Source organism: Dendronephthya gigantea, unplaced genomic scaffold (genome assembly GCF_004324835.1).
Source record: "Dendronephthya gigantea isolate DGI-Jeju-01 unplaced genomic scaffold, DenGig_1.0 000061F, whole genome shotgun sequence".
NCBI lineage: Eukaryota > Metazoa > Cnidaria > Anthozoa > Malacalcyonacea > Nephtheidae > Dendronephthya > Dendronephthya gigantea.
The window spans coordinates 95,615-117,929 of NW_021163071.1; the positions used below are offsets into that span (position 1 = coordinate 95,615).

The 22,315-nt window shown below is 37.7% G+C and overlaps 3 protein-coding genes across 4 annotated transcripts; 2 read left to right on the top strand and 1 right to left on the bottom strand.

Annotated features, from left to right (window-relative positions):
• The first annotated feature begins 190 nt into the window (after window positions 1–190).
• Window positions 191–8,344, top strand: LOC114530232 (cartilage intermediate layer protein 1-like). 2 transcript variants are annotated; one of them, XM_028551816.1, is made up of 10 exons: window positions 191–250; window positions 934–1,187; window positions 1,292–1,360; window positions 4,390–4,425; window positions 4,530–4,586; window positions 5,058–5,225; window positions 5,330–5,641; window positions 5,744–5,849; window positions 5,932–6,095; window positions 6,273–8,344. In XM_028551816.1, the coding sequence occupies exons 2-10, from the start codon at window positions 962–964 to the stop codon at window positions 8,243–8,245; spliced, it is 3,111 nt and encodes a 1,036-aa protein (XP_028407617.1). In that variant the 5' UTR covers window positions 191–250; window positions 934–961; the 3' UTR covers window positions 8,246–8,344. The 2 variants fall into 2 exon arrangements, with proteins under 2 accessions (XP_028407617.1, XP_028407616.1); XM_028551815.1 differs by lacking the exon at window positions 191–250 and adding an exon at window positions 650–717.
• Window positions 8,274–15,614, bottom strand: LOC114530233 (CAP-Gly domain-containing linker protein 3-like). Its single transcript, XM_028551818.1, has 17 exons — window positions 15,522–15,614; window positions 14,617–14,667; window positions 14,453–14,517; window positions 12,892–12,979; window positions 12,602–12,686; window positions 12,468–12,523; window positions 12,255–12,369; window positions 12,090–12,178; window positions 11,827–11,896; window positions 11,314–11,423; window positions 11,153–11,224; window positions 10,699–10,834; window positions 10,370–10,566; window positions 9,762–9,844; window positions 9,528–9,650; window positions 8,855–9,046; window positions 8,274–8,637 (listed from the first exon to the last, which is right to left on the bottom strand). The coding sequence occupies exons 1-17, from the start codon at window positions 15,531–15,533 to the stop codon at window positions 8,502–8,504; spliced, it is 1,680 nt and encodes a 559-aa protein (XP_028407619.1). The 5' UTR covers window positions 15,534–15,614; the 3' UTR covers window positions 8,274–8,501.
• A 736-nt stretch (window positions 15,615–16,350) lies between these two features.
• On the top strand, window positions 16,351–20,576 carry LOC114530231 (histone-lysine N-methyltransferase, H3 lysine-79 specific-like). Its single transcript, XM_028551814.1, has one exon. It carries the CDS (start codon window positions 16,463–16,465, stop codon window positions 19,775–19,777), a length of 3,315 nt encoding a protein of 1,104 aa, XP_028407615.1. The 5' UTR covers window positions 16,351–16,462; the 3' UTR covers window positions 19,778–20,576.
• Window positions 20,577–22,315: the final 1,739 nt, after the last annotated feature.

Consider the following 22,315-nt stretch of genomic DNA (forward strand, 5'->3'; position numbering starts at 1 on the left):
ATAAAATACTCTAAGAAAGGAATGGAAGCTGTCAGCACCGAAGCGTTAACCAAACGTGTTTCGTTTTATGGCTCTTCTGCCATGAATGTTGTTGATCCGGAGTACGAGGTCGAGAAGAATTACGAAAGATCTTGCCGACAACCAAAGCGTTGCTGTTTGTTGTTGATCTTTTTGCTCGTAATTGTTGTGGTCATCGGTGGTACTGTAGGAATTCTTAAAGTTACTCAATCTTCAGAGAGTTCAAATTCTGGTACGGGAATTTAATTATTAATAATCTAATTATTGGCATAGTTTTCGCTGTCTGTATGTGGTACGGGTTTTCACAAAATCTTACGCGATTCTAGCCCACTCCCCCATTTCATATTGCACAACGGACAGCGGTATTTAAACATTTTTCCATAAATCTAAAACTTTGCCTAATTAAGCAGCCTCGTTCCCAGGCTCTTGGAAGTTTTCGCGGATACAGCACTGAGCGCGCGGGGGTGCTTGGGGACGTTGCAAGGTGCGATTTCCCAACCTCCCAAAGCATCCCCGCGCGCTCAGTGCTGTATCCGCGAAAACTTCCAAGAGCCGGGGAACGAGGCTGCTAATTAAGTGAAATGCATATTGAGTTGCTTGAGAATCCGGTTTCAATCAAAGCAGCGGGTGGTTTTAGGAAACGTGTGGTCACTGCTTGCATTTTTGAAGCCTTAATTGTGTTGGGCTGCGATAATTGAGGTAAGAAATTTGAAATTTTATGGCTGCTCAAATACTACAAAAATCTATACTATATCAAAGTTTATCAGTTCTATATCCTTCTATTTTGAAACGAATTAAACTCCAACACTACAAATTAACCGCTGCAAGTTCAGGCCCTTACAGATATTTTAATAATAATAAAGCGCGTCAATTTTTCATGGAAACTTGCTTGCTAAGATTAGTTTGATCTTACAGTAAAGTGCTGTTAAAGTGTAAAACTGCGATGGCCACTGTCAGTACCGAAGAGTTAACCAAACGTGGCGTGTTTCATAGCTCTGCCTCTGGAATGTATATTGTTGATCCGGATTATGAGAAGAAATACAGGAAGTCTTGCCACGCATCAAAACGATGCTGCTTGTTGTTGATCTTCGTGATGGTAATTGTTGTGATTGTCGGTGGTACTGTTGGGATTATCAAAGCTGTCCAATCTTCAGAGAGTTTAAATTCCGGTGTGTCTATACCGAGTTTTTAACGAATATACTACTTTACTAAACTATCTACATTCCTTCTAGCATGGCCTTTTCATTGTCTGTTTTTTTATTTATATTTAAAGAATCAAGTAATCTGGAAGAAGGGTTGTGCTCTCAAACCACATGTTCACTGGCGTCTTCTGTTGCAACAGGTACATAATGCACAAAAGATTCGTACTTTAATCACGGACGGTGACAGCTATAGGTGACATTCACGAGACATTAAAATACCTTTTCAGTTGGTCCCTAATGTCTGTGGTCATAGAAGGGACCCTTGCCTAAATTGAATATCTCTGCAAGTATTTAGGCTAAAGATGCCGGAATGCCACCAATTGATAGCGCTTGAAGAGGTCAATAAATAGTAAATTCAAATCAGCAGATAGTTATATGCCGCACTTGTAATATAAGTCAAAATTATAGCTTGCGTTGTTAAAACTTGTTATCTGAAATTACTCACACATGGCAACCATATACTTTTCGAAATTCCATGTTTTTCGACTTTATTTTGTTCTCAGTTGTCTTTAGACTGTCTGAATTTTACTTATTATTCCGTTATAATTTTGAGGTTTTCTGGGGTTAGGATGTGCTCATGTGCTAAAGAATCGGAGAAATAGCCATTATAAGATATAAGCGATGAGCGTTGCTAAGCGCGTGCTTAATGCTTGCTCAAAATATTGTCACGCGGTTCAAAAATGTGACAAAGGTCTGTGATGCCCACCCCCCAAGGGTCTATTTGACCCCAAAAATCGATTCCTGACGTAAAATTGGACAAAGGGGTCAGTTTTTCGGCATTTTTTGGCCCAAATTTTTGTTGAATCTTTAGTTTTTATTATTAAAACCGTAAAAACCCCGTTAACACAACACTCGATTTATTGGCACGGCGCGCAGCCTCGTACCCATGCGCTTTAATAGTAAAATATATAACGTTGCATTCAGGTCAGGGCCTATATACAGTAGGAGGCAAAAGTTTGAGTCCAGTGACTGTATTTCATTGTTTTAGCAGCATATATTAATATTCTACAGAAAACCTTACCGATAAGTGAACTAGAAAAAAGCAAATAAGTAAACTGAAAAATACATGCTGTACAATATCTATGAGATGTTACGATATTCATTTAACGTATGTTAATGTGCAAACATGCATTACATGTCAATGCTTAGTATGCTTCTTTTTGCTCTTGAAACGGCCTTTATTCTTGCTGGCATAGATTCCATAGGTTTTTTAATGTCGCATGTTCAATACCTTGCCAGCATTCGTTGACCACTTGCCTCAAGTCATCCTGGCTGGTGGGTCTGTGCTTCGCCCTTTTCCGGTTAAAACGGTCCTACAAGTGTTCCATAGGTTTTAGATCTGGAATTTGAGGTGAAAAGCCATGAGAACGAGATCACCAGAACGAGTTTGCTTCTAAAAGATTTCTGGCACTTAGAAGATGTGCATGTGCTTAGGGTGATTATCATGTAGTTAGACGCGCGATCATCTTTGTATCAGATGAAATTCCATGTCCTTGAAGAATTGGATGATACTTTTCTTTAATTAGGATCCTATAATATCTTTCAATATTGCCAAACCCAGCATGACCAAAGCAGTTAAAAGTTTGCTTGAGTAGAAATTAGTTTCTTCGAACCTCTCCAAGGTTAATGCATACCACCTTTTGAAATTCTCACTTTTTCTGCGATCTTACGAGGAAAGAATCCTTCAATACTTAATGCAACTATTTGTCCTTGTGCACCATCACTTCGCCCTTTTTCCCACCCATCTTGGGCAGTGTAAAGGAATAAGAACTTTATTTTGTTATAATTTAGATCATTAGGACCAAACTGACAGTGTGCAATTAATATGGTTTACATTACTGAAACACTAGCAAGTATGTCTTAACTCGAACACACTGCCAGGATTTAATACTGGATAACTGGAATGCTACAACGACTGGACTCAAACTTTTGCCCTCTACTGTATATGTATATTCTTATATATAAGCGCCCTGATTCAGGTATGGTATACCCAGCGCGCTCCCGTTTTTTTAGCTAACCTCTATACAATTATTGAATGCAACATTATTTTTTTTGCTATTAAAGCGCCTGGGTACGAGGCTGCACGGCGCGGCTAAAATTGGTGACCCAATTCATCCCGATTCCGTGCCAGGGTCTTTGTTTTGTAGCCTGAGCACTAATCGGGGGTCAAAAGTCAATAATTTTTCTCAATTTACAATAAATGATATTTTGTGAGTTGGAGATTGGATATGTTGATTTGAACTTGAGTATTTTATTATAGTATAGTGCCTCCCATAGATTTCTCGTTAATTCTCATGGTTTGAATACGAAATGCGTATTTTTGTGGAACAAAGATGGCAAAGAGAGGGCCAACAATGATGGGATGTCTCGAAAAATCGCGAGAAATTGAGAAGAGGTTATATTTGTCCAACGAAGGGTTGGAAACGTTCTGCAAGACCAAGGGATACTTCTGCAAAGGAAAATGGAAAGAAACAAAGAAGAGTAGAAGGAAAACCAGTGGACCGTCCTTAATCAATGGTGGTATAGAATTGAACCAGTAGTGCTAACAAAACTGGTTCACCCTATGCCAGAAAAAGTCAAAGCTGTTTTAAAACGTAAAAGAGTCCTACAAAATATTAGAACAGTGCCAATTTCCAACTGGTTTAATTCCATCCCACCATTGATTAAGGACGGTCCACTGGTTTTACTTCTACTCTTCTTAGTTTCTTGCCATTTACTTTTGCAGCCGGAGTAGCCATTGGTCTCGCAGATTTTTATTTAATTAAATACGAATCTGACTCACAAAGCGTTTCCAACTTTTCGTTCGACACATATATACAACCTCACCTCAATTTCTCGCAATTTTAGAGACACCCCATCATCGCTGACCCTCTCTTTGCTATCTTTGGTCAACAAAAAGAATAATACGCATTTCTTATTCACCTAAATACCATAAGAATTAACGAGAAATCTATGGGAGGCATTACTATTAACTACGCAAGTTAAGATCAACATATCCAATCTCCAACTCACAAGATATCCGAGATTTATTCTTAATTAAGAAAAATCGACTGGACTCAGACTTTTGACTCCAACTGTATATAGGTACGGGTACAAATTTTAGCCGTACCGTGCCAATAAATTGCGTGTAGTATAAACAGGGGCTTTGAAAATCTTGTCTGTTTTCAAGGCACTTCTTCGTTTAATATGAATAGTTCAAAAGGAGGTGAGTTGATATAGCGGTTGACTTTGGTTTTTTTATTAAAAAAAATCGTCGTTTTTTATTATATTGATGATCTCTTTTATTAATCTTACGTCGTCATTACCTAGAATATGTTTCACCTTCTAAAACATCATACCCAGTCCCAACAACCAGCGTGGTAATAGGTGAGTTTAAACAAGCAGTTATTTTATAAACTTTAGAATTTTACAATTTTATAAACTGTTCTGAAAAAGATGCTGCTTTTATAGTTTCCTTTTTCAGTTTACAATCGGCTATTGCATGTGTATAATTATTATCTGTGTGGCCCTTAATCTGCCGTAACAAATCCACTGAAGACTGAAGTGCAGAGAAAACACAAGTATACTTGGAAGATTTGAAATTGACGGTATTAAAATGATTAATTGAACACAGACTAAACCTTCGCTGAGTCAATTTCAATATTCTATTGACTATGCCTATTTTCAGGGCGATTATGCCTATGCTATTATAGTGCAATGGCCATAATACGATGGTCCATCCGATAGTGTAAAAGTTTATTTAAAACCTAAGTTGTTATAATTTATAATTAATTTTACGCCAGAAAAACACAATAATAAAATTAACAAAAATTAACAAAAAAATTTCTCAACCACAAGCAACTTTGTGGTCGACCTGGCAAGGATGGTCGGTGTGTTCAGCTTCTTGTGGTGGTGGTAAACAAACACGGAAAAGGATTTGTGGTAATCCAGAAAAGTCAAACGTTATCACAAATTGCTATGGCAACGATACATTGCTTAGAAATTGTTCTAGTTGGAAATGTCCTGGTGAGTAGAATGGATTTGCAGAAAGAGTAAATCAGTTTGATCCCTTAGTTTTACTATGGATAGGCAGTAACCGAAAGAGATATTTATTATATATCTTTTTATAGATTGTACAAAACCGTGCCCAGTAGGACACTTGAACAGCGCATGTGATGCGTGTATCTGCACCAACGTTACTTTGAAAGGAGTTGTAAGAAATGAAGAGAAAGTTCTTCTAGACAATGCTACCATTGCCCTTGCGGAGTTTCCATTCAATATTCTTGCCAGAACTAATAGCGCTGGTCACTTTGAGTTGCGAGGAATTTGTGTTTTGAACGAAGAGATCATAGTGGAGCGGAGTGGATATTTACCACAAACATTGCAAGCAAAGAAGATTAATCCAACCATGTTTTCCCTTTCAGCAAGTCTAAAACAAATAGGTAAAGAATTTTCATACTCACCACTAAATAATTTCTAATGGCGCAATAGACGTCCTTGATTGAAGTATTTCGTTAAATATATAAAAAATATTTCACATTTAGTCCCGCCCGAAGTACGCATCCATCCTGAAAACAAAGTTCGTATTGAAGGTCAAACTATGGTGTTATGCTGTGCTGGTATTGCAGAACCCGAACCAAGCTATGAGTGGTAAGAAACTGACAATGAAACATTTAAATTCTGCTACTTATACCGTGGTATTTATAAATATATGTTATTCATTGACTGACAGGATTTTCAATGGACATTCAGTAAGCGAATTCCAACAAGACACTAAGAAAAGCAGTAAATTAACCATATCTCGCTTGCACCGAAATATGTCAGGAGAAGTAAAATGCAGAGTGTACAACGATTACGGTGCAGAATTTTCAAATGTTGCAAGGATCACAGTTATCAGTAAGTTATGTGCCTCAGTAGCCTAGCCTTTCAGGTATCTTCGTCCCACACATTTTCCATTCAAACCATAATTATATCTCTTACTAAATAAAAACGTTTTCGCTGTCTTCACATGTATGTGTATATAAATGTGATTACTCTTTGCTTTCACCCGTCAACTTCTATTCTATATTCTAGCAAAAAATGACAGTTGCAATGGTAAACCGTTATCAAAATATTTGGCGCTACCACCAGGATGTGTTGAGGAGAACATGAACTCCTCATCGGTTGATGTTGGTCGATGTGGCGGTGAAAAATGCATTTCAAGCAGCTTGCTCTCCTTACAGAAATGTTCTGATAACTACTGTTGCCAGTCTGTGGCGGAAGAGACCGTTACAATTCGCTGTATTGTAGGAGTTCAATTTAACGTAACAAGAATAAGAAGTTGTGGTTGTGGCCAATGTTCACCCAAAAAGACAACAATAAGAGGAGTAGCAACTGGCCCAGACAATGTTCCTTTTAAGTACGGCTACATTTACCATGCTGGAAAGTACCTAACAAGATCTGGTAGAAATGGAGATTTTTCATTTTCCATGCCCGGCGATCAAACACGCATTGTCTTGACGTTTAAAGGCAGAGATTCTTACAACGATTTCCAAGATTTAACTAAGGTAGTCTCAATTGTGCCTGGAAGCGTGACATTCGTCGAAGTGAAAATGAGACGAAGGCCTTTGCCCATCTTAGTTAACTCTTCGACAGTTATTGAGATACAAATGGGGCGTTCAGGAAACGACAGTCAGGGTAAGACGGGCCCTGCTCCTGTGGTCTTATCTTTACCTCCACAAAGCCTAGTTACTGAAGACGGTGAAATTTACAATGGAACTGCGAACGTTGAAGTAAGTTTCGCTGATCCAAGAAACGAAACGCAAGTGCGCGAGGCTGATGGGGATTTTACGACGGTTAGTTATGATGGCGAAGAACAGTTGCTAGAGACATTTGGAGTTTTTAAACTTGACTTTAAGGACACAAACGGCAAACAATTGCAACCGAAAACAGATATTGATGTTCTCTTAGATCTTGATGAATACAATATTACCGAAGAAGAAGCAAGAGCTATAAAACTGTGGTATATGGACGAGAAGACTGGGCGCTGGCGCATGATGGACTCTGGGTTGAAACAGCACGAGACACGTAGATCTAAAAGGTCGGGGAGACAGTTTTACTTTGGGAAAATTGATCACACGGTTTACAAACTCTATAATTTTGATGTAATAAGTATTAACGATTGCATAATCAGTATTATGGTGAATGACAACAGCAATTCAGTTAATGCGCGCTCGGTAAAGATCACGCTAGTGTCGAAGGAGGGAAACAGAAACAACTATAATGTCCATTATACCAGCACCGGTCGAGCGACATGCATTAGAACATTTTGCAAAAGTCTTACAATCCAGGCCACAATTAAAAACAAAGTTCTGAAGCCTGTTGCTAAAAACTTTGGAAATGGCATTAAGTATTACAATTCTAGCGATGCATTTGATCGATTTAGCAGAAGAATAACAGTAGACAATGTATCAGTTTCAACGTCTCGTGGGCCTTTCTTCCAACAAATGTTTGAGTGCTATTCAGCTGTCAATCACTTGACATTTGAAGATAATCGGATCAGTAATAGCATTGAAATAAGTGATTCGTCAGAGGAAGGATGGCACGATTCATTTGACCCGGCTAAATTCTGTCTTGTAAAAATTGCTATAAAGGGTTCGTGCAGTGATAATAAAACAGTGTATTTTCATGTTAAAAGTACCGAGTCTGGTGCAAAAAATTGGGAAGGCTTTAAGATAGTTTCCATCCCACCGTCGAACCGTTCAGTTTGTGCTGAATTTAAGTGTCCACCGTCGAAAAGAGGAGACGTGAACGTTACTATCACTCCCTTCTCCGAAGGAAAATTCCGTGTAACAAAAAGGTTTGAGGAAGACTTGAAGACAGGCGGATTCAAAATATTTGTGGATAAAGTTATCGGTTTCACGCCAAAAAGCCGACATCGTTTCGACGATATAGGAATAAGTTTCTTGCAAGTTGAAATACCACAACAAGTTGGTAACTGGCATGAAGAATTTACGAATAAGTATTGCGTCCAAATGAATGCTGGTATAACATTTGATTGTGCGTAACTTGGTGTGTTTGTTATAATCAGCTGGTATAATTATTAACATTGCATGTGATAGAATGATAACGATTGCGTGATTATTGAAACACATAATTATATACAATATTATCATATCGGTGCTAATTCATATAAATTTATTGCAAATATATAATAATCACGAAAAATGCCAGGTCTGCTCGAACTGATCAAACGGTCCTGATTTTAATCTTTGAAGCGGTAGTAACAATTGTAAATGCTCCACGGCTACACCAGCTGTCGTCTCACGTTTTATTGCCGCCTGTTTTGTTTTCTTCGGCGCTTCTCTTCGCAATAGTTTTCTCTGTTGTGTTGTTCTTGTTATTTGTCTTTAAAGTTGGACGCTTAAATCTTGGAATACCGCTTCGACGCAAATCCGACCTGAAATGATGATCAAGAATCAATATCTTTACGGTATTGCATGGTTCTTTTCCACTCATCGCAAAAATCTACTTGCAAGCTTGCTGCGAATGCTTGTATCTATTGATCTAATCAAAACACAACAGCATTTTGATTGGATGAAGACATTCACAGACCCGCTTCGAGTTTTCAACCAATCAAAACCTCTGCATGCTTTGTTGCTTCCTAACCAACTTACTTCTTATCAGTTTTCTTGCTAAGATCAGGAACAGAGCTGGACAACTGACGAGTCAAAGGACTTAAAGAATATTTCTTGTCGCTGAGATCTGGGTTTGAGCTATGAGGATCCTCCAGTCTGCTCGTGTTTAAGGAGTCATCTGAGGCGCTTATTGCTCTTGATTCAGCCAACGTTGTATGTTCCTGCTTCTCACTATAGAGGTAACAGAATAATGAAACTAAATCCTAGGTTATACGTCGCATTTTGGTCGCGTTGAATGCAATTCAAACAATAGATAATGGTGAGAATAAGGTTTATCGTCTGATCTATTGTTTGAATTGCATTTAACGCGACCATAATCCGAAGTATAACCTAGGCCTTAAACAACCATTAATATTTCTAATGTTCTGCCCAGTGCAGTATTATTAACTGTGTTACTGCCACCGAAAACCTCAACTTATAACCAGTATTATTATTCAGGCGTTTAATAGTTAATCCAAATGTAACAAAAAATCTTTCCTAATCGTTTCAGTGTTACCATAGGCGAAAAGCTTAACGTTTCTTTATACGGGATAATTTGTTCTGAACATCTCTAGTACTTCCCCTTGGTTTCAGATGTGTCAACACGGTGGATAACCACTGAGCATTGAATAAGATATATTTTTGGAACTTGTATAAAAGAAGTGAAACATACATTAGGAATTTTGAAGGATGTGAAAAAAGGCCGTGGTTTGGTTGACAGTCAAAATATCTCACACCATTCACCGAGCCATCGTTTTTACCGCACGCTGTGTCGAGTTCTACACCGACCCAAAGTCTAGATTAGAAAAAAAATCGATTCGTCACTGTTAACTCGACCGCGCTTTGTATTACATGAGCACCGTTAAGATATGATGAAATTTCTGCATAGTTGATTCCCTGGCCTTACCCGGGAGCAAACTGTGTTTCACCAACAAATCTAGCGATGCCTTTTCTCTTTTCATCATTCGTCAAAATCAATCTGTCTCCAACCTAAGATTGAACGATAATATGTTTGGATATTATGGATTTGGGTATGTTTGAATATGATGGATAATGGCATGATGTATGATGATCTGACCATTGCTAGTGACCACTTTAATTCTAGTTTTATTTCTACCAAACGCAATTGTTAGATAATAATTTTGGAAGTGTGTCCAGTTATACCAGGGACCGAAAGCTGGATAGAGCTATCCATTGTATAGTGTTTTTTTTTGTAATCGCTCTAACTCACTCTTGTTCTGAGTAACTTTGATTAAAACTTAGTGTTCTTAAATTGAGGATCCTCTTAAATAATTGTTAGCTCCAAAGTTGTAATTTTATTGCTTTTCCAATATTTTCACAACGGTTGAGAGAATCACTAACCCTAACCCTAACCTGGTGGATAGGCACTATATCCAGCCTTCGTACCACTTGACCCAGCACCATAAGTTTTCACATGGCAGTCCAGCTTATCTTGCTATGTTTAACATTCTCGAAGTCTTCATGAACACAATCAATAGACACTAGAATTCAAACCTTAATATTGTTATTGTCCTCGCGTTTCGTCCTTGGTTGAGGTGACGGTGACCGGGAGCCTGGTAACGAACCACCTGTGGTATGTTTCGCGTGCACAACACGCGCGCGATTCGAGTGAAGTTTTGCGGAGCTCGGTCGCGCTTTTTGAAGAGCTCGTATTTTCGGCTTTGAGATTTTTGATACGGGACAAAATATACCTAAAAGATAGATTCACATTCTTAAACATTCGAACAATCTGTTTAGTAGATGCTCTTGGCTTTGGGCTAGAGTAAACCAGGAAGTGATTCAACGTCATGGGGTATAGGTTATAAATAACACCGAAATCGTACCGTGTTTGGGTTTACAATTGAAATATGTTTTGCCACCGACTGATCCATCATTTTTTCCAACATTTTCTTGTAACTCTACGCCAGCCCACTGCCCCTCTGCAAAGTCTGTACTGCCACAATAACGCAATATTCCAACCTGAAAAACCACATTGTTGATTGACTTTTTAATTGTTGCCGGGTTTCAGTGAACGCTGTTGTGAGGCAGATAGAATCCCTGCCATTATGAATAACTGAGTAGCGTTGAAAGTATTTCGAGGTAAAGGATAGAATTTATTTCCAGCCCTATATAAGTAACAGTTCACTTGTTTATAGCCCTGCATATAGATCCCTTGATTTTTCTGGGATCCCCAGAGAATTTCAACACTATGCACATGCAGATATGAATTAACAAGTTCATACGACGGACAGCCTAGAAATGAGTGTTATTTAGGTTAGTTAGCAGTACTGGCCTAACCTTGCTGTCCCCGACGACAACTTTATCTCCAATCTTTAAACCCATAATATCCAATATATTTACAGATGAATCCTGCAAAGCAAGCATTAGTGAGATGACTTAAGAAATCGTGTGAAATTCAACTATAAAAGTACATAGCTATATCATCTTGCTTTACTTACTGTAGCTGATTCCATTCCGGACTCACTCCCACTTGTCTCTGCCTCGCACAGTAATCTTCTTAATTTGTTAGCGATAACAGCTGATGGTGAATCCCGTTCAAAAGTACTCGCTACAAGAGTTAAAGAATTTAACCATCGAATTTTTTAGCCGTTAAAAACCAACTCCAAATCCAGACTCTAAATTAAAAAGTTAGAAACAACTCTTCCTATTGACCAAGCGAACAATGCCAACTGGACAGTTCGATCAGTGTGGATTGTTTTTTTTGTGGAAGTTCTTTCGAGAGTTATTCATTATGCTTAAATATTAGGTAGAGTAGAACCCCCATTTACACTACAATTTTTGGTACGGTACTAAAGAATTCAGTGTACAGATGAAATTTTAAACTCCCAAATAAACTGTCAAATTTCATCCGTACCAATTTCATCTGTACCAAACTAAATTGCGCGTAGTGTAAATGGGGCTAGAGTCTATATCATATAGATATAACTACAGATATATGGTCTATACTGTACCTTCTGGAATAGTATTTAACGGAGTTCTGTTTTTGTCGTCTTTAACGAATGCATTCGCGCCGTGTTGTAGCTAAAATGAAACACTACAGTGGTAACAATTCTGTTTGTAAAGGTGGTGGTACAATATAGAATTCACGGAAAGTCAAGAAAGATTTCTGAAAACTGGTATCATATAATACAGTACATTGGAAACAGTTGCTCAGCAACTAGTCTTTCTGGTTCAGTCTAGAGTCGGATATAAATTTCCCTCGTGCAGTACTTACCAAACATTTAGCTGCATCGAGACACAAATTGCTCGCTGCTATGTGAAGTATTGTGCCGTTATCAAATCCTGAGCAGGTCGCATCGATATCTGATGTCAAAATAATTTATACTTACTTATTGATTGAGTACAATAAAACAGGAAGCTACAATAGAACAAGCTCTACCTTTACTCCCGCTTGCTTTCAGTAGAACTCTGATGACAGACGCAGAATTGAAGAATGCAGCATAATGCACAGGCAACATATCTGTCCAACGACACCTTAACGAAACATCTGCACCCTGTAGTAAAAATGGACGAGAATTGAAACGTAGAGTTCTCATTGTGTCACACGGCAGAAACCACTTGTTAGACACTGTATAAATTTTGCATTAGTTACCTGTGATATAAGCTCTGTCACCAGGGTAGTTGCGCTGTCAACATCACCAACACCAACTTAAGATTAATTGGAGAAAGAGAATAAGCTGTAGAATGTACGTATTGCGTACCTATTTTTATAACAAAAAATCTCACCAGCTCCTGACTTGCAGGCGTAATGTAAAAGTGTCATATCTGTCAAACCATCCCGGTCATTTACACCAGCACCTCGTCTTGTTATCTGTTATGAAAACGTGATGGTAAGTGCAACTGAAATGACTTCAGTTATGCGTGCAAAAATGATGGGAGGATGCAATGACATTCAGGAAGAAAAGCGTAATCGTATGGACAATATTTTTCCAGAATTTTATAAATTAAGACTAAATAGAATAAATGGAATTGCGTATTTAAGTCTGTCTTACATGGGCTTGGTTTTACAGTAATACCTCATTTACAAACGTTTCCAGGTTTTGTTGGACTTGTGGTACCCACTGCCTGATGATAGCAAATATCTCAGATATCGACGTCTCTGAACTGCAAATATTTCAAAGGTACATTTTAATGGTTTAGTTAAGTCTTGGTCTTAAAGCAAACACTTTCTGCTGCTAAAGGATTTTAGACACCAAAAATTCAAACGAGTTGAAAGGAATCACTACGTAAGCCACTATGTAAATCACTACTCCATATATTGGTAGGCTGGTAGCCAAATTTCACGGTCCTTGTTATGTTACGATGACTAACTAATTTTTCCAGGCTTCAGAAACCTAAGGTAAGAAATTTTTAGAGGCCTGGGTGTAATGTTTGACATACCTTATTAGTATACCCCACTTACGAATATACTGCATTAGTTTAAATTTTGAGTCCCGGCATTGCGAGGACTTCATAATTTACCTAATTCCCAAAAGTACCCTTTTGAAATCTAGCTTTTGTTGGATTTCAAATGCGCGATTGTTATATGCTAATTTTCGCTATTAATTTTACGCATCCGTGGGTTTGATTTCAAAGGGAGTACTTTTTTGGAGACACCCTGTATGTTAAATATGGTTCATACTTCATGACAACGAGAAGAGAACGGGCGATAAAGATTGAACCGTGTTTTTATATTTAAGGAGTCAATTTTCGGCAAAGATGTATATACTGTAATATGTGCTGTATGTTCTACATTCTGGTGTTTCAAAATGCGTCAACGGAGGGCAGAACTTGGGCGAAACAATCCGTAAATTAAAACGTCAAAAATGCCGCGTGCGATTACAGTACACCATTGTATGGTTAGTATACCATAGGTCTAGCATGTGTTTTTACATATAGTTTCTTATGTATTAAATTGCAATTGGTGTTGCATTTCACTGGGGCTTTTCTTTAGAGATGGCTGGAAAGAGTAATGGTAAAAATTAAACCATGAAACAATGAGGTACTGTACTTCAACATGGTTGCATGCATGTCTTACAGTTAAACCATCTTCGAAGAAGCATTTGATGATATTGTACTTCCCTCCTCCTATTATCATTTCATATTATGCTTTTGGACTAACTAGATTATAGAGAGTAATATATAAAATAGAGAACACATCAAATTGCATGGTTAGAAATAACAGATGGTGCATCTCAATGTTGGATTTATGCTGTATTGGCAGAAATTCAGATTTCATTTTTAAATCTACCTAATTTAATGTAATTTTGCATACATACAAGGTGACTGGATCCTGTATGTGTTATTGTGTTTGCGTCGTGAATGTAATCTTTGTGTGGTGATTACTTTCATTAATTAATCAAACCAGAGTATGGGATGGATTAACAACCTAGATGCCATGAACTATACTGTAGTTTAGCCATGGAAATTAATACTGTTCAGTTCTTGAAAATGTACCATCGTGAAAAATAACTTTTTATTTTTCTAACGTAACATCTAACCTGTAATTATATGTCAGTTTGTAGGACCTACAATATCTGAAACAATTGATAGCACATCTGTTTGACTAAAATATAATCACTATATATTGAAACTTACTCTGCTAGTATATCAGAACATCCAGGGCAACTTGGGTCAAAAAATGAGAGCTCTTTCTTTTGACACTAAATATAATATAAGTTTTTTTATCACATTCATTAATTAACAAGTATGTTTTGTCCCTAAGTAGAGTAAAAAATTCTTCCTAAGAGTTTTAATCTTACCTCTTCACATATTGGTGGATCAGCTATAGAATGAGTTATGTATTTGTTTCTCTGGAATAATATGAAAAAACAAAATTGAAATTTGAAAATCCTTTGATCTGAGCTTTAATATAAAAGAACAAAGAACGTTTGAAAATGCAATAAATATTCTCCCCTCCTTAGAAAACAAGATTGATGTCTTTGATAAATGGAACTATCAAAGAACCAACCTTTCACCCTAAGAGTAGTATGTCTTATGTTCAGAGTTATTAAAGTGTCAGCTCTACCACAATTATACAACAATATGTATGAAATCAATGATTAACCTTATGGGCATTCTAATAGCCTACCAGAATCATCAATCTCTAGAATATAAACTTTAGCCATAACCAACTAAACTTAAAAACAATCACTTTAATCTTTTACCTTAGGCTTGATCACTGTGGTTATATTTTTCATATTTTTTAAACAAACTATCATTATTCATTTATAGTTGTGCCATTATGTATAAAAAATGAATCCTTGTATAGAATCTTTATACTGTGGAAATTGTATAGAAAAAATGAAATCTTTCGAATATCAATCACCATTTTTGGCAAATTTTAAATTGAATTAGGAAGCTCTTTCTACCCACACCTATTTATTACATATCAAATAACGGATAACAGAAAATTTGTTTTCCTGTCTTTCAGTAAATATCATCATTTTTTCGATGATATTCAATAATTGTTCCTGAAAATTTATAATTTTTAACTAGCATATATCTTTTATTCCTTGAATAAAATCCATATAAAGCTCGCGAGATCAAAGGACAATTTTTGAATTGACCGCCACATGATCTGTATTGACGCTCAAAAGACTTTAGCACTCGCTAAAAACATAAACTATTTTATATATATATTCTCTGCGCATAGCAGAATACATACCTTCTCAGGCATACTTGACCAGTTTTATGTCAAAATATTGTTAATTTCATTAGCCGTTTTTCACTCGAAACAAACAACTCGAAAAAAATAACAAAGTCTATAAACCGCTCGAGGTCTAGAAACTAGAGACATGAAATTGAGAAAAAAATTTCCGTCACTGATCTCTGTATGTTTCAATACATTTCAAATTACAAAAATATTGTTATTTACACTGTTTTTATGATTTCCTTCGATTGATTTCCTATTAGGATGATAAGGAGGTTGATAAGATTGTATATATATACAAATATATTAGTTGATAATCGCCTAGTTTAGCATAGGGAAAGTGACATAAAATATTCTATAAAGCAATAAGGAAGCGTATATGCTTTAGCGTTTTGTAAATATTACTCTTTCTATTGTGGCGTAGTCACTAGTAAGAATTAAAAAAATATTTAAGAACATGCAATTAATCTTTGCAGCATTGCACTTTTCAATAGCAATAAGCGAGTTTACAGTTTCAAAGTTTTAGGCCACCGGCACTTTGTTCCCGGAAGACATTTTTTGTGTTCTGGGAATTTTTTTACAAAAGTGTAAATTATATGATGTCAAAATTTGAAATTCTTTACTTCGTTTGGGATACTTTTATCGTGATATATGCGGTATTCGATTTAATCGAAAAGTACAGTTATAAAAGAATGACAGAGTACTCAAAAATTATATAAAAAAGAGCGTTTTTGCGAAATTCTGCTGTGATGGAAATCCAAATGATATTTTGAAAACCGAAATAAATTTGGGGAAGTGGAAACAGTATCAAACATAGCGTGTATATTTCATGGTTGGAATCATGGGTTGGAATGATTGTAGCCGCCAAAGCACGACATGAATGCTCAAGTAAAAGAATCATATTTTGAAACGATCGGGTACAAATATGTTGTTATTTTAAAACAGTAGATGTAAGAATGGCACAAGTGCTAAGCCTTCACAGTCCTGCTGGCGCAGAGGCAATGATTTACGACTGGCCTTTACAACATACGCACGGCCGAGATGACACACTAGAAATTGTTGATACGATTCGCTGGGTTGGGAAAGATTTTCCAGAATTACAAATCGCTATAGACCGTGTTTTAGACGATTATGATCCGAATTGTTTTGACAGTATGTCTAAATTGTGTGAACGCTATAATCGTGCCGTGGACAGTGTTGTGAAGCTATGGAAAGGACGAGCTCCCCCAGCGTGTTTAAATCGGCGTCCTTCGCAGGAATTATTAAGACATGTACTTTCGAAAGTGTACAATCATTCTGTAAAGGATCCTGACAAGCTGAATTTGTATGAACCATTTTCTCCCGAGGTTTACGGAGAAACGTCATTCGATCTTGTGGCGCAAATGGTTAAGGCGATTCCCTTCAAATCCGATGAAACCTTTCTGGATTTGGGTAGCGGTGTTGGTCAAGTTGTACTACAGGTTGCCGCTTCAACAAACATAAAGGAATGTTTTGGCATAGAGAAAGCTGAAACCCCGGCGAAATATGCTATTGCAATGGATAGGTTGTTCAGGCATTGGATGAGATGGCATGGTAAAACGTATAGTCCTTACCGCCTCGTGAAAGGGGATTTTTTGTTGGAGGAAAATCATGCTAAAATTGGTGAAGCGTCAATAATATTTGTAAACAATTTTGCCTTTGGGCCAAATGTAGATCACAAACTGAAACAAAGGTTTTCATCATTGAAAGATGGTACAAGGATTATTTCCTCAAAGCCCTATTGTCCACTCAACTTTAGATTGACAAAGCGCAACCTATCCGACATTGGTGCAATCTTGAGAATTACAGAGTTGGCAACCATGCCAGGATCTGTCTCGTGGACTGGTAACCCAGTGTCATATTATTTGCATATGGTTGATAGCACCATGCTTGAGGAGTATTTTTCCAGCTTGAAAAAGAAGCGTGACATGGGCAGGGATGACACAGCAAGTCTTGATGATTCAGTAAGTGTTGATGATGAATGGGTGGGCAAGTTGGATGAGCTTGATGACATTGCATTTGGAACCACAACTCGACACCAGTGGAATGATCTCATTGCTTTAATTCAACAACACAAGATTGAGCCAGAGAAAGATGAGACAGACAATACGTTGAATACCAGCCATGTCCGCAAGAAGAAAAAGAAAAGGCGGAAGGACAAAAGGAAAGATGCAGCAGTGAATGTGAAACGGAAGTACCGTAAACATATGAAGAGTAAGAAAGGAAAGCAGAATTTAGACTATGTAGCTGTTTCTGCACTTGATCAAGCAACCAGGTCTGCACTTGGAAAGTCTTCCAGGAAATATGCAGGATCAAAACCACCAGGAATAGACAAGTTTATAGACACAATGAAAAAGCAGTACATTGCATTTTGGGAACATATGCATACACCAGAGTACTATGAAACTGTTTTTCATGAGTATACAGAGCAACGTCAGAGAAAAAAGTTGCTAACGACACAGGTAGAGGATTTGGAGTACCAGGTTTATGGTCTACAGCAGGAGGGGAAGAAACTTCTGGAAGAACGAATGGGAGAGATGGATCTTGATGCTTCCAAACCTGCTGAAACATTTGTGATGTTGCATGAGCTGGTGGAAGAACAGCTGACACTTATTGAGAAGTGTGTGAGTATCGATAAGGAGGTCACAATCCTTAAAGATTCTTGTGGTCAAACAAGAGAGGCTGAAGCAAGCGACAGTTGTAAGGTTGAAAACAATGTCCTCTTGAGTGAACTGTACATACCAGATAATTTCAGAAGGGGTTTACTTGATGAGGTGACGCTGCAAACGAAGCGAAAGCGTGAATTATTAGATGAGATAAATGAACTAGAATACAAGACAAGTCTCCTTGAAACTGGAAATGTGTCACCAACAAAGAAGAGGTTAATAATGGATAAGTATGAAAGCCATGAGGATATGGAGATTGATGTTGGAGTGCCAAATGTTCCAATGAGCAATTTAAAAGAAGTCGAGAAAAGCAAAGATAAGAAAGTTTCAAAGTTGCCTTTGATGGAGCCTACAATGTGTAATCCTTATGATCCCCCCATGGCATGTTTGCCATTAGGGTCTGTGCCAGGCCCCATCAATGAACATGGTACAAGTAGCCTAGCCCCAGATCACATGCTTGCTTACACCTTTCATAACTTTCCAACCCAAGGACAGCCCTCGATTGTTCAGCAAGTACCTAGTACCCTCCCATCACTCTTCATGTCTAGCCCATCAACCAAGCTGTCGTCACTGTTTCCATCCACAGTTGGTGAGCCAAGACATTCATCCAGAAACCTTCAAAAGATCCAAAATTTACTTTATGAAAACCCTGAGTCAGCTGAGAAACCCTCCAACCCCTCTGAATCAAAGGCAAAGCTAAGTTTTAGCATTGCTCATCTTACAGGAATTTCGGATAAGTCATCAATTGGAAATCAAGAAAGTCCTGGAATTGGTGACTTGAGTACTGTATCCAACAACAAGAAAGAGGTTGAAAAGAAGAACATCCAAAAGTTGTCACCCAGCAATAGTCAGAAAGTGAACTCCCAAGATCCAAGCAATGCTGCAACATGTCATAAGATTGGCCAAGAAATTGGTTCACTACGGTGTAGTCAGGTTGGGGTAGCAAAGTCACCTGTTTTGAATGGTGTGAAAGAATTGCCTGGACATATAAAGAAGGCTATAAGCCCTCCAGGGAGTGGGGCAACAAACTGCGAGATCAAATCAGGATATGCTCCTAGAACCTCAGTTTCTCGTATTGTAGACTTGGCTACCTTGAATGATCCAGTCAGTTATAGTAAAAGTGTGAGTGCAAGTTCTAAACCAAACATTCAAAGAACTTTATTGACAACAAGTAGTTGTGTACGGGAGCCAGTCATAACTATATCTCATCCTCCTAACAAAGACCAAACTCATTTAGTAAGCTTATTGAATTCAAGCCCTCATACAAAAGCAGATGGTCATAGCAATGAGCAACGAACAACAGGGGAGTCCAATGCTGACTGTCTAGGTAAAGAACAAAGAATGCAACCCAACATTTCAACCCAGAAGTTCATTCATCCTGGTCGCCCAAACACTATAGTGTACAGTAAAAGTGAACCATCCATTCCAAAAATGGTGCTGCAGAATGATTCAATGCCTTATTTTAACAACAATGATACAGTACCTAGATTTTCAAGTAAAGTTCTAAGACCGAATGATGGTGCAAAAATTCTCAACAGCATGTACATGATGTCCCATTTTAACAGTGATGGAAGGCATTCCAGCTGAAGCTAACAAATGGTTGGTTGTATTTATTTCATCTTGCAATTATTTACCATAAAAGCAGTGACTTAGACTCACTTAGTCAGGGTTCTCTTCTAGGGGGAGCTATTACACCAGAAAACATTCATTCTGATGCAAACATTTGTTATTCTCTCCCAAGTACTTTTGTATAGGCACTGTTTAACCATTTGAATGATAGGTTTTAATGCGCATTGCCAGTATAGATATGGCACCACGTAATTTGAGCGCTCATAATCTTTTTATATATCATGTTTAATGTTATAAACCATGGAATCATGCTTAGCTAGAAATATTTCCTAATTAATTGGTCAACCAGACGGGTTGCAATATGCCTGAAAACCTATCATTAGAAAGGCTAAAAAGAATTCATCACATTATGAATACCTGTTACCACAATCTATCATAGCAGAACGTAGCTTATTTCAGTGTTTTGAAGAAATTAGTTCTAGCCGCATACTTAGGAGGCAAAGAACTACGTTACGCTACGATACCATTGAAGTGGGAAATGGGCCATAGTGTTGTTAGTTAGCTCTCTCACTTTTATCTTGTAAGATGCAGTAATTGCAACTTAATCCACATGTAAATAGCAACTGTATTTATATAGTGTACACAGCTAGATTGTAAAAGCATCAACATTTTCTGCAGGGGACGGATTTTCAATGCTATTTTAGTTCTAATTCTAATTCGTTCATCAAACTTAAATTATCTACGTATATTTGTGGTGTCATCACTGTCATTGTGAGGTAATTGGTCTTTAAAAGTAAAACGTCTTTTCAAAACGCGTCCGGTGAATTTTATGTGATGTTAATTAAGACTTTCCTCAATGAGAAAAGAAATCATTTGAGTCTTCTCGACTACGGTTTTTATCAGTCTTCTGAATGATAGGGTAGCTTACTGTAATCAAACGAAGCTCACGAGTCGTAATTATTAATTAATTATGATCACGGACAGTGCTGGTCACTGGACTAGACTAGGACACGGTTCAAACCCACTTGGCCACTTTGAAGACTAAGATGTTCCCAGTGGACATGCAAACTTGGAAAATTTTTATCATATTAGTAGACTAAAAATACTTATATATTAAATTTGATTACCGTTTAAAAAGTATCTTTCCACCCCCCCCCGCCCTCACTTTATAATTTTTTCATTTGAGTATGTTTGATCATATGGTCTGATGATGCTACCCTAGCACCAGGACTGGACTGGGATGTAGAACACTTTCGTACCTAACTAGAGAGGTATCCACATATCACCCCCAATATAACAGAGTAGTCAACTTACCCCGAAATCTTCGTCATTGACCGCGTATTCTTCGGAAACGTCCGACCAAGGTGAAATGTTGTAGTCCGTGATAAAGATGAAAGGAGCTGGTGACGAAGGCTTTGTGGAGTCTTCCAAAACGGATATTGGGATAAAGCCAGCTTGAACTAACCTGGATGTTCATTACTTCATGAGCGAATTATTATACTTTTAGTAATTGGCTTTTGCTAGATGATGATCCTGCAATATGCAGTTTTCTAATATTTTCACTAGGGCTGTCAAATTAGTCAAAATTGTTTCCAAAATAAGTTCAAAGTTGCACGAGAATTACACTGCCGTGCAACATATGTTTACTGCGAAAGAAAACAAACAGACTGCGACGACGGAAAGTCAGTAAAAAGTGAGAAATATAAAAAATTGGGCCAACCGGGGCCAAAGGAGGTAGGAAGGAGGTAAATACTCTTGGTGCTGAGTGGAGGCAGGCTCGTAACTAGACTCCTGATTAGAAAGAGGGGGGGGGGGCGGCAATATTCATGCTTCATGTCACGGACCGACTCCACGCTGCTGCTCAATCGACGGAAATAAGCCTTACTTGCCTGTTATAGTAAAGGAATTTTTAAGCGAACCAAAATTAGTGTAAATCTTCTAATCATTACAAATGGCAATAAAAATCACCATATAAACTGAATCAGAAACTTTAGTATCAGTCTATATGTAAGTTACATTTTATACAAACCTACCTTTCGAAGGGTAGCAAATCTTCAGAAGAAGCCATGACACATCGAAGTTCAAATTTCGTGAAGATAAGGGCAAACGTTGCTTTGTTCGCCCTCAAGTTTACTCTATCACTTAATAGAAATCCATTGTAATGATAAGAGAGTCAACTCTCCCCAGACAGGCGGTCGAGCCATTTTGAGTAAGGTTATTGGTTTACAATTGTTTCGGGAATAGGCCTTGTCAGTGCGTCAATGCAGTGTTACATTTATGAGAACAGACTGAAATGTACACACTATTTTAATACAAGTGCGTTAACTATTCTAATTCTCCAGTAACCGCGAGATTATAGGATTATCTTGAATAAACAAACGTTTCTTGGCTTTATTTGATTTTTCAAATACCTCCCAAGCTTAGACGCAGCTGACGCAGAAATGATTTAGAGTCGCAAACTTGGTTTGACTTTAATTATACTGCAGTTTCACTTTCCGATAGTCCAAAGCAGCAGAGTTGTATAAAACTAGAGAGTTGCGTGTTTCCAAATTATCA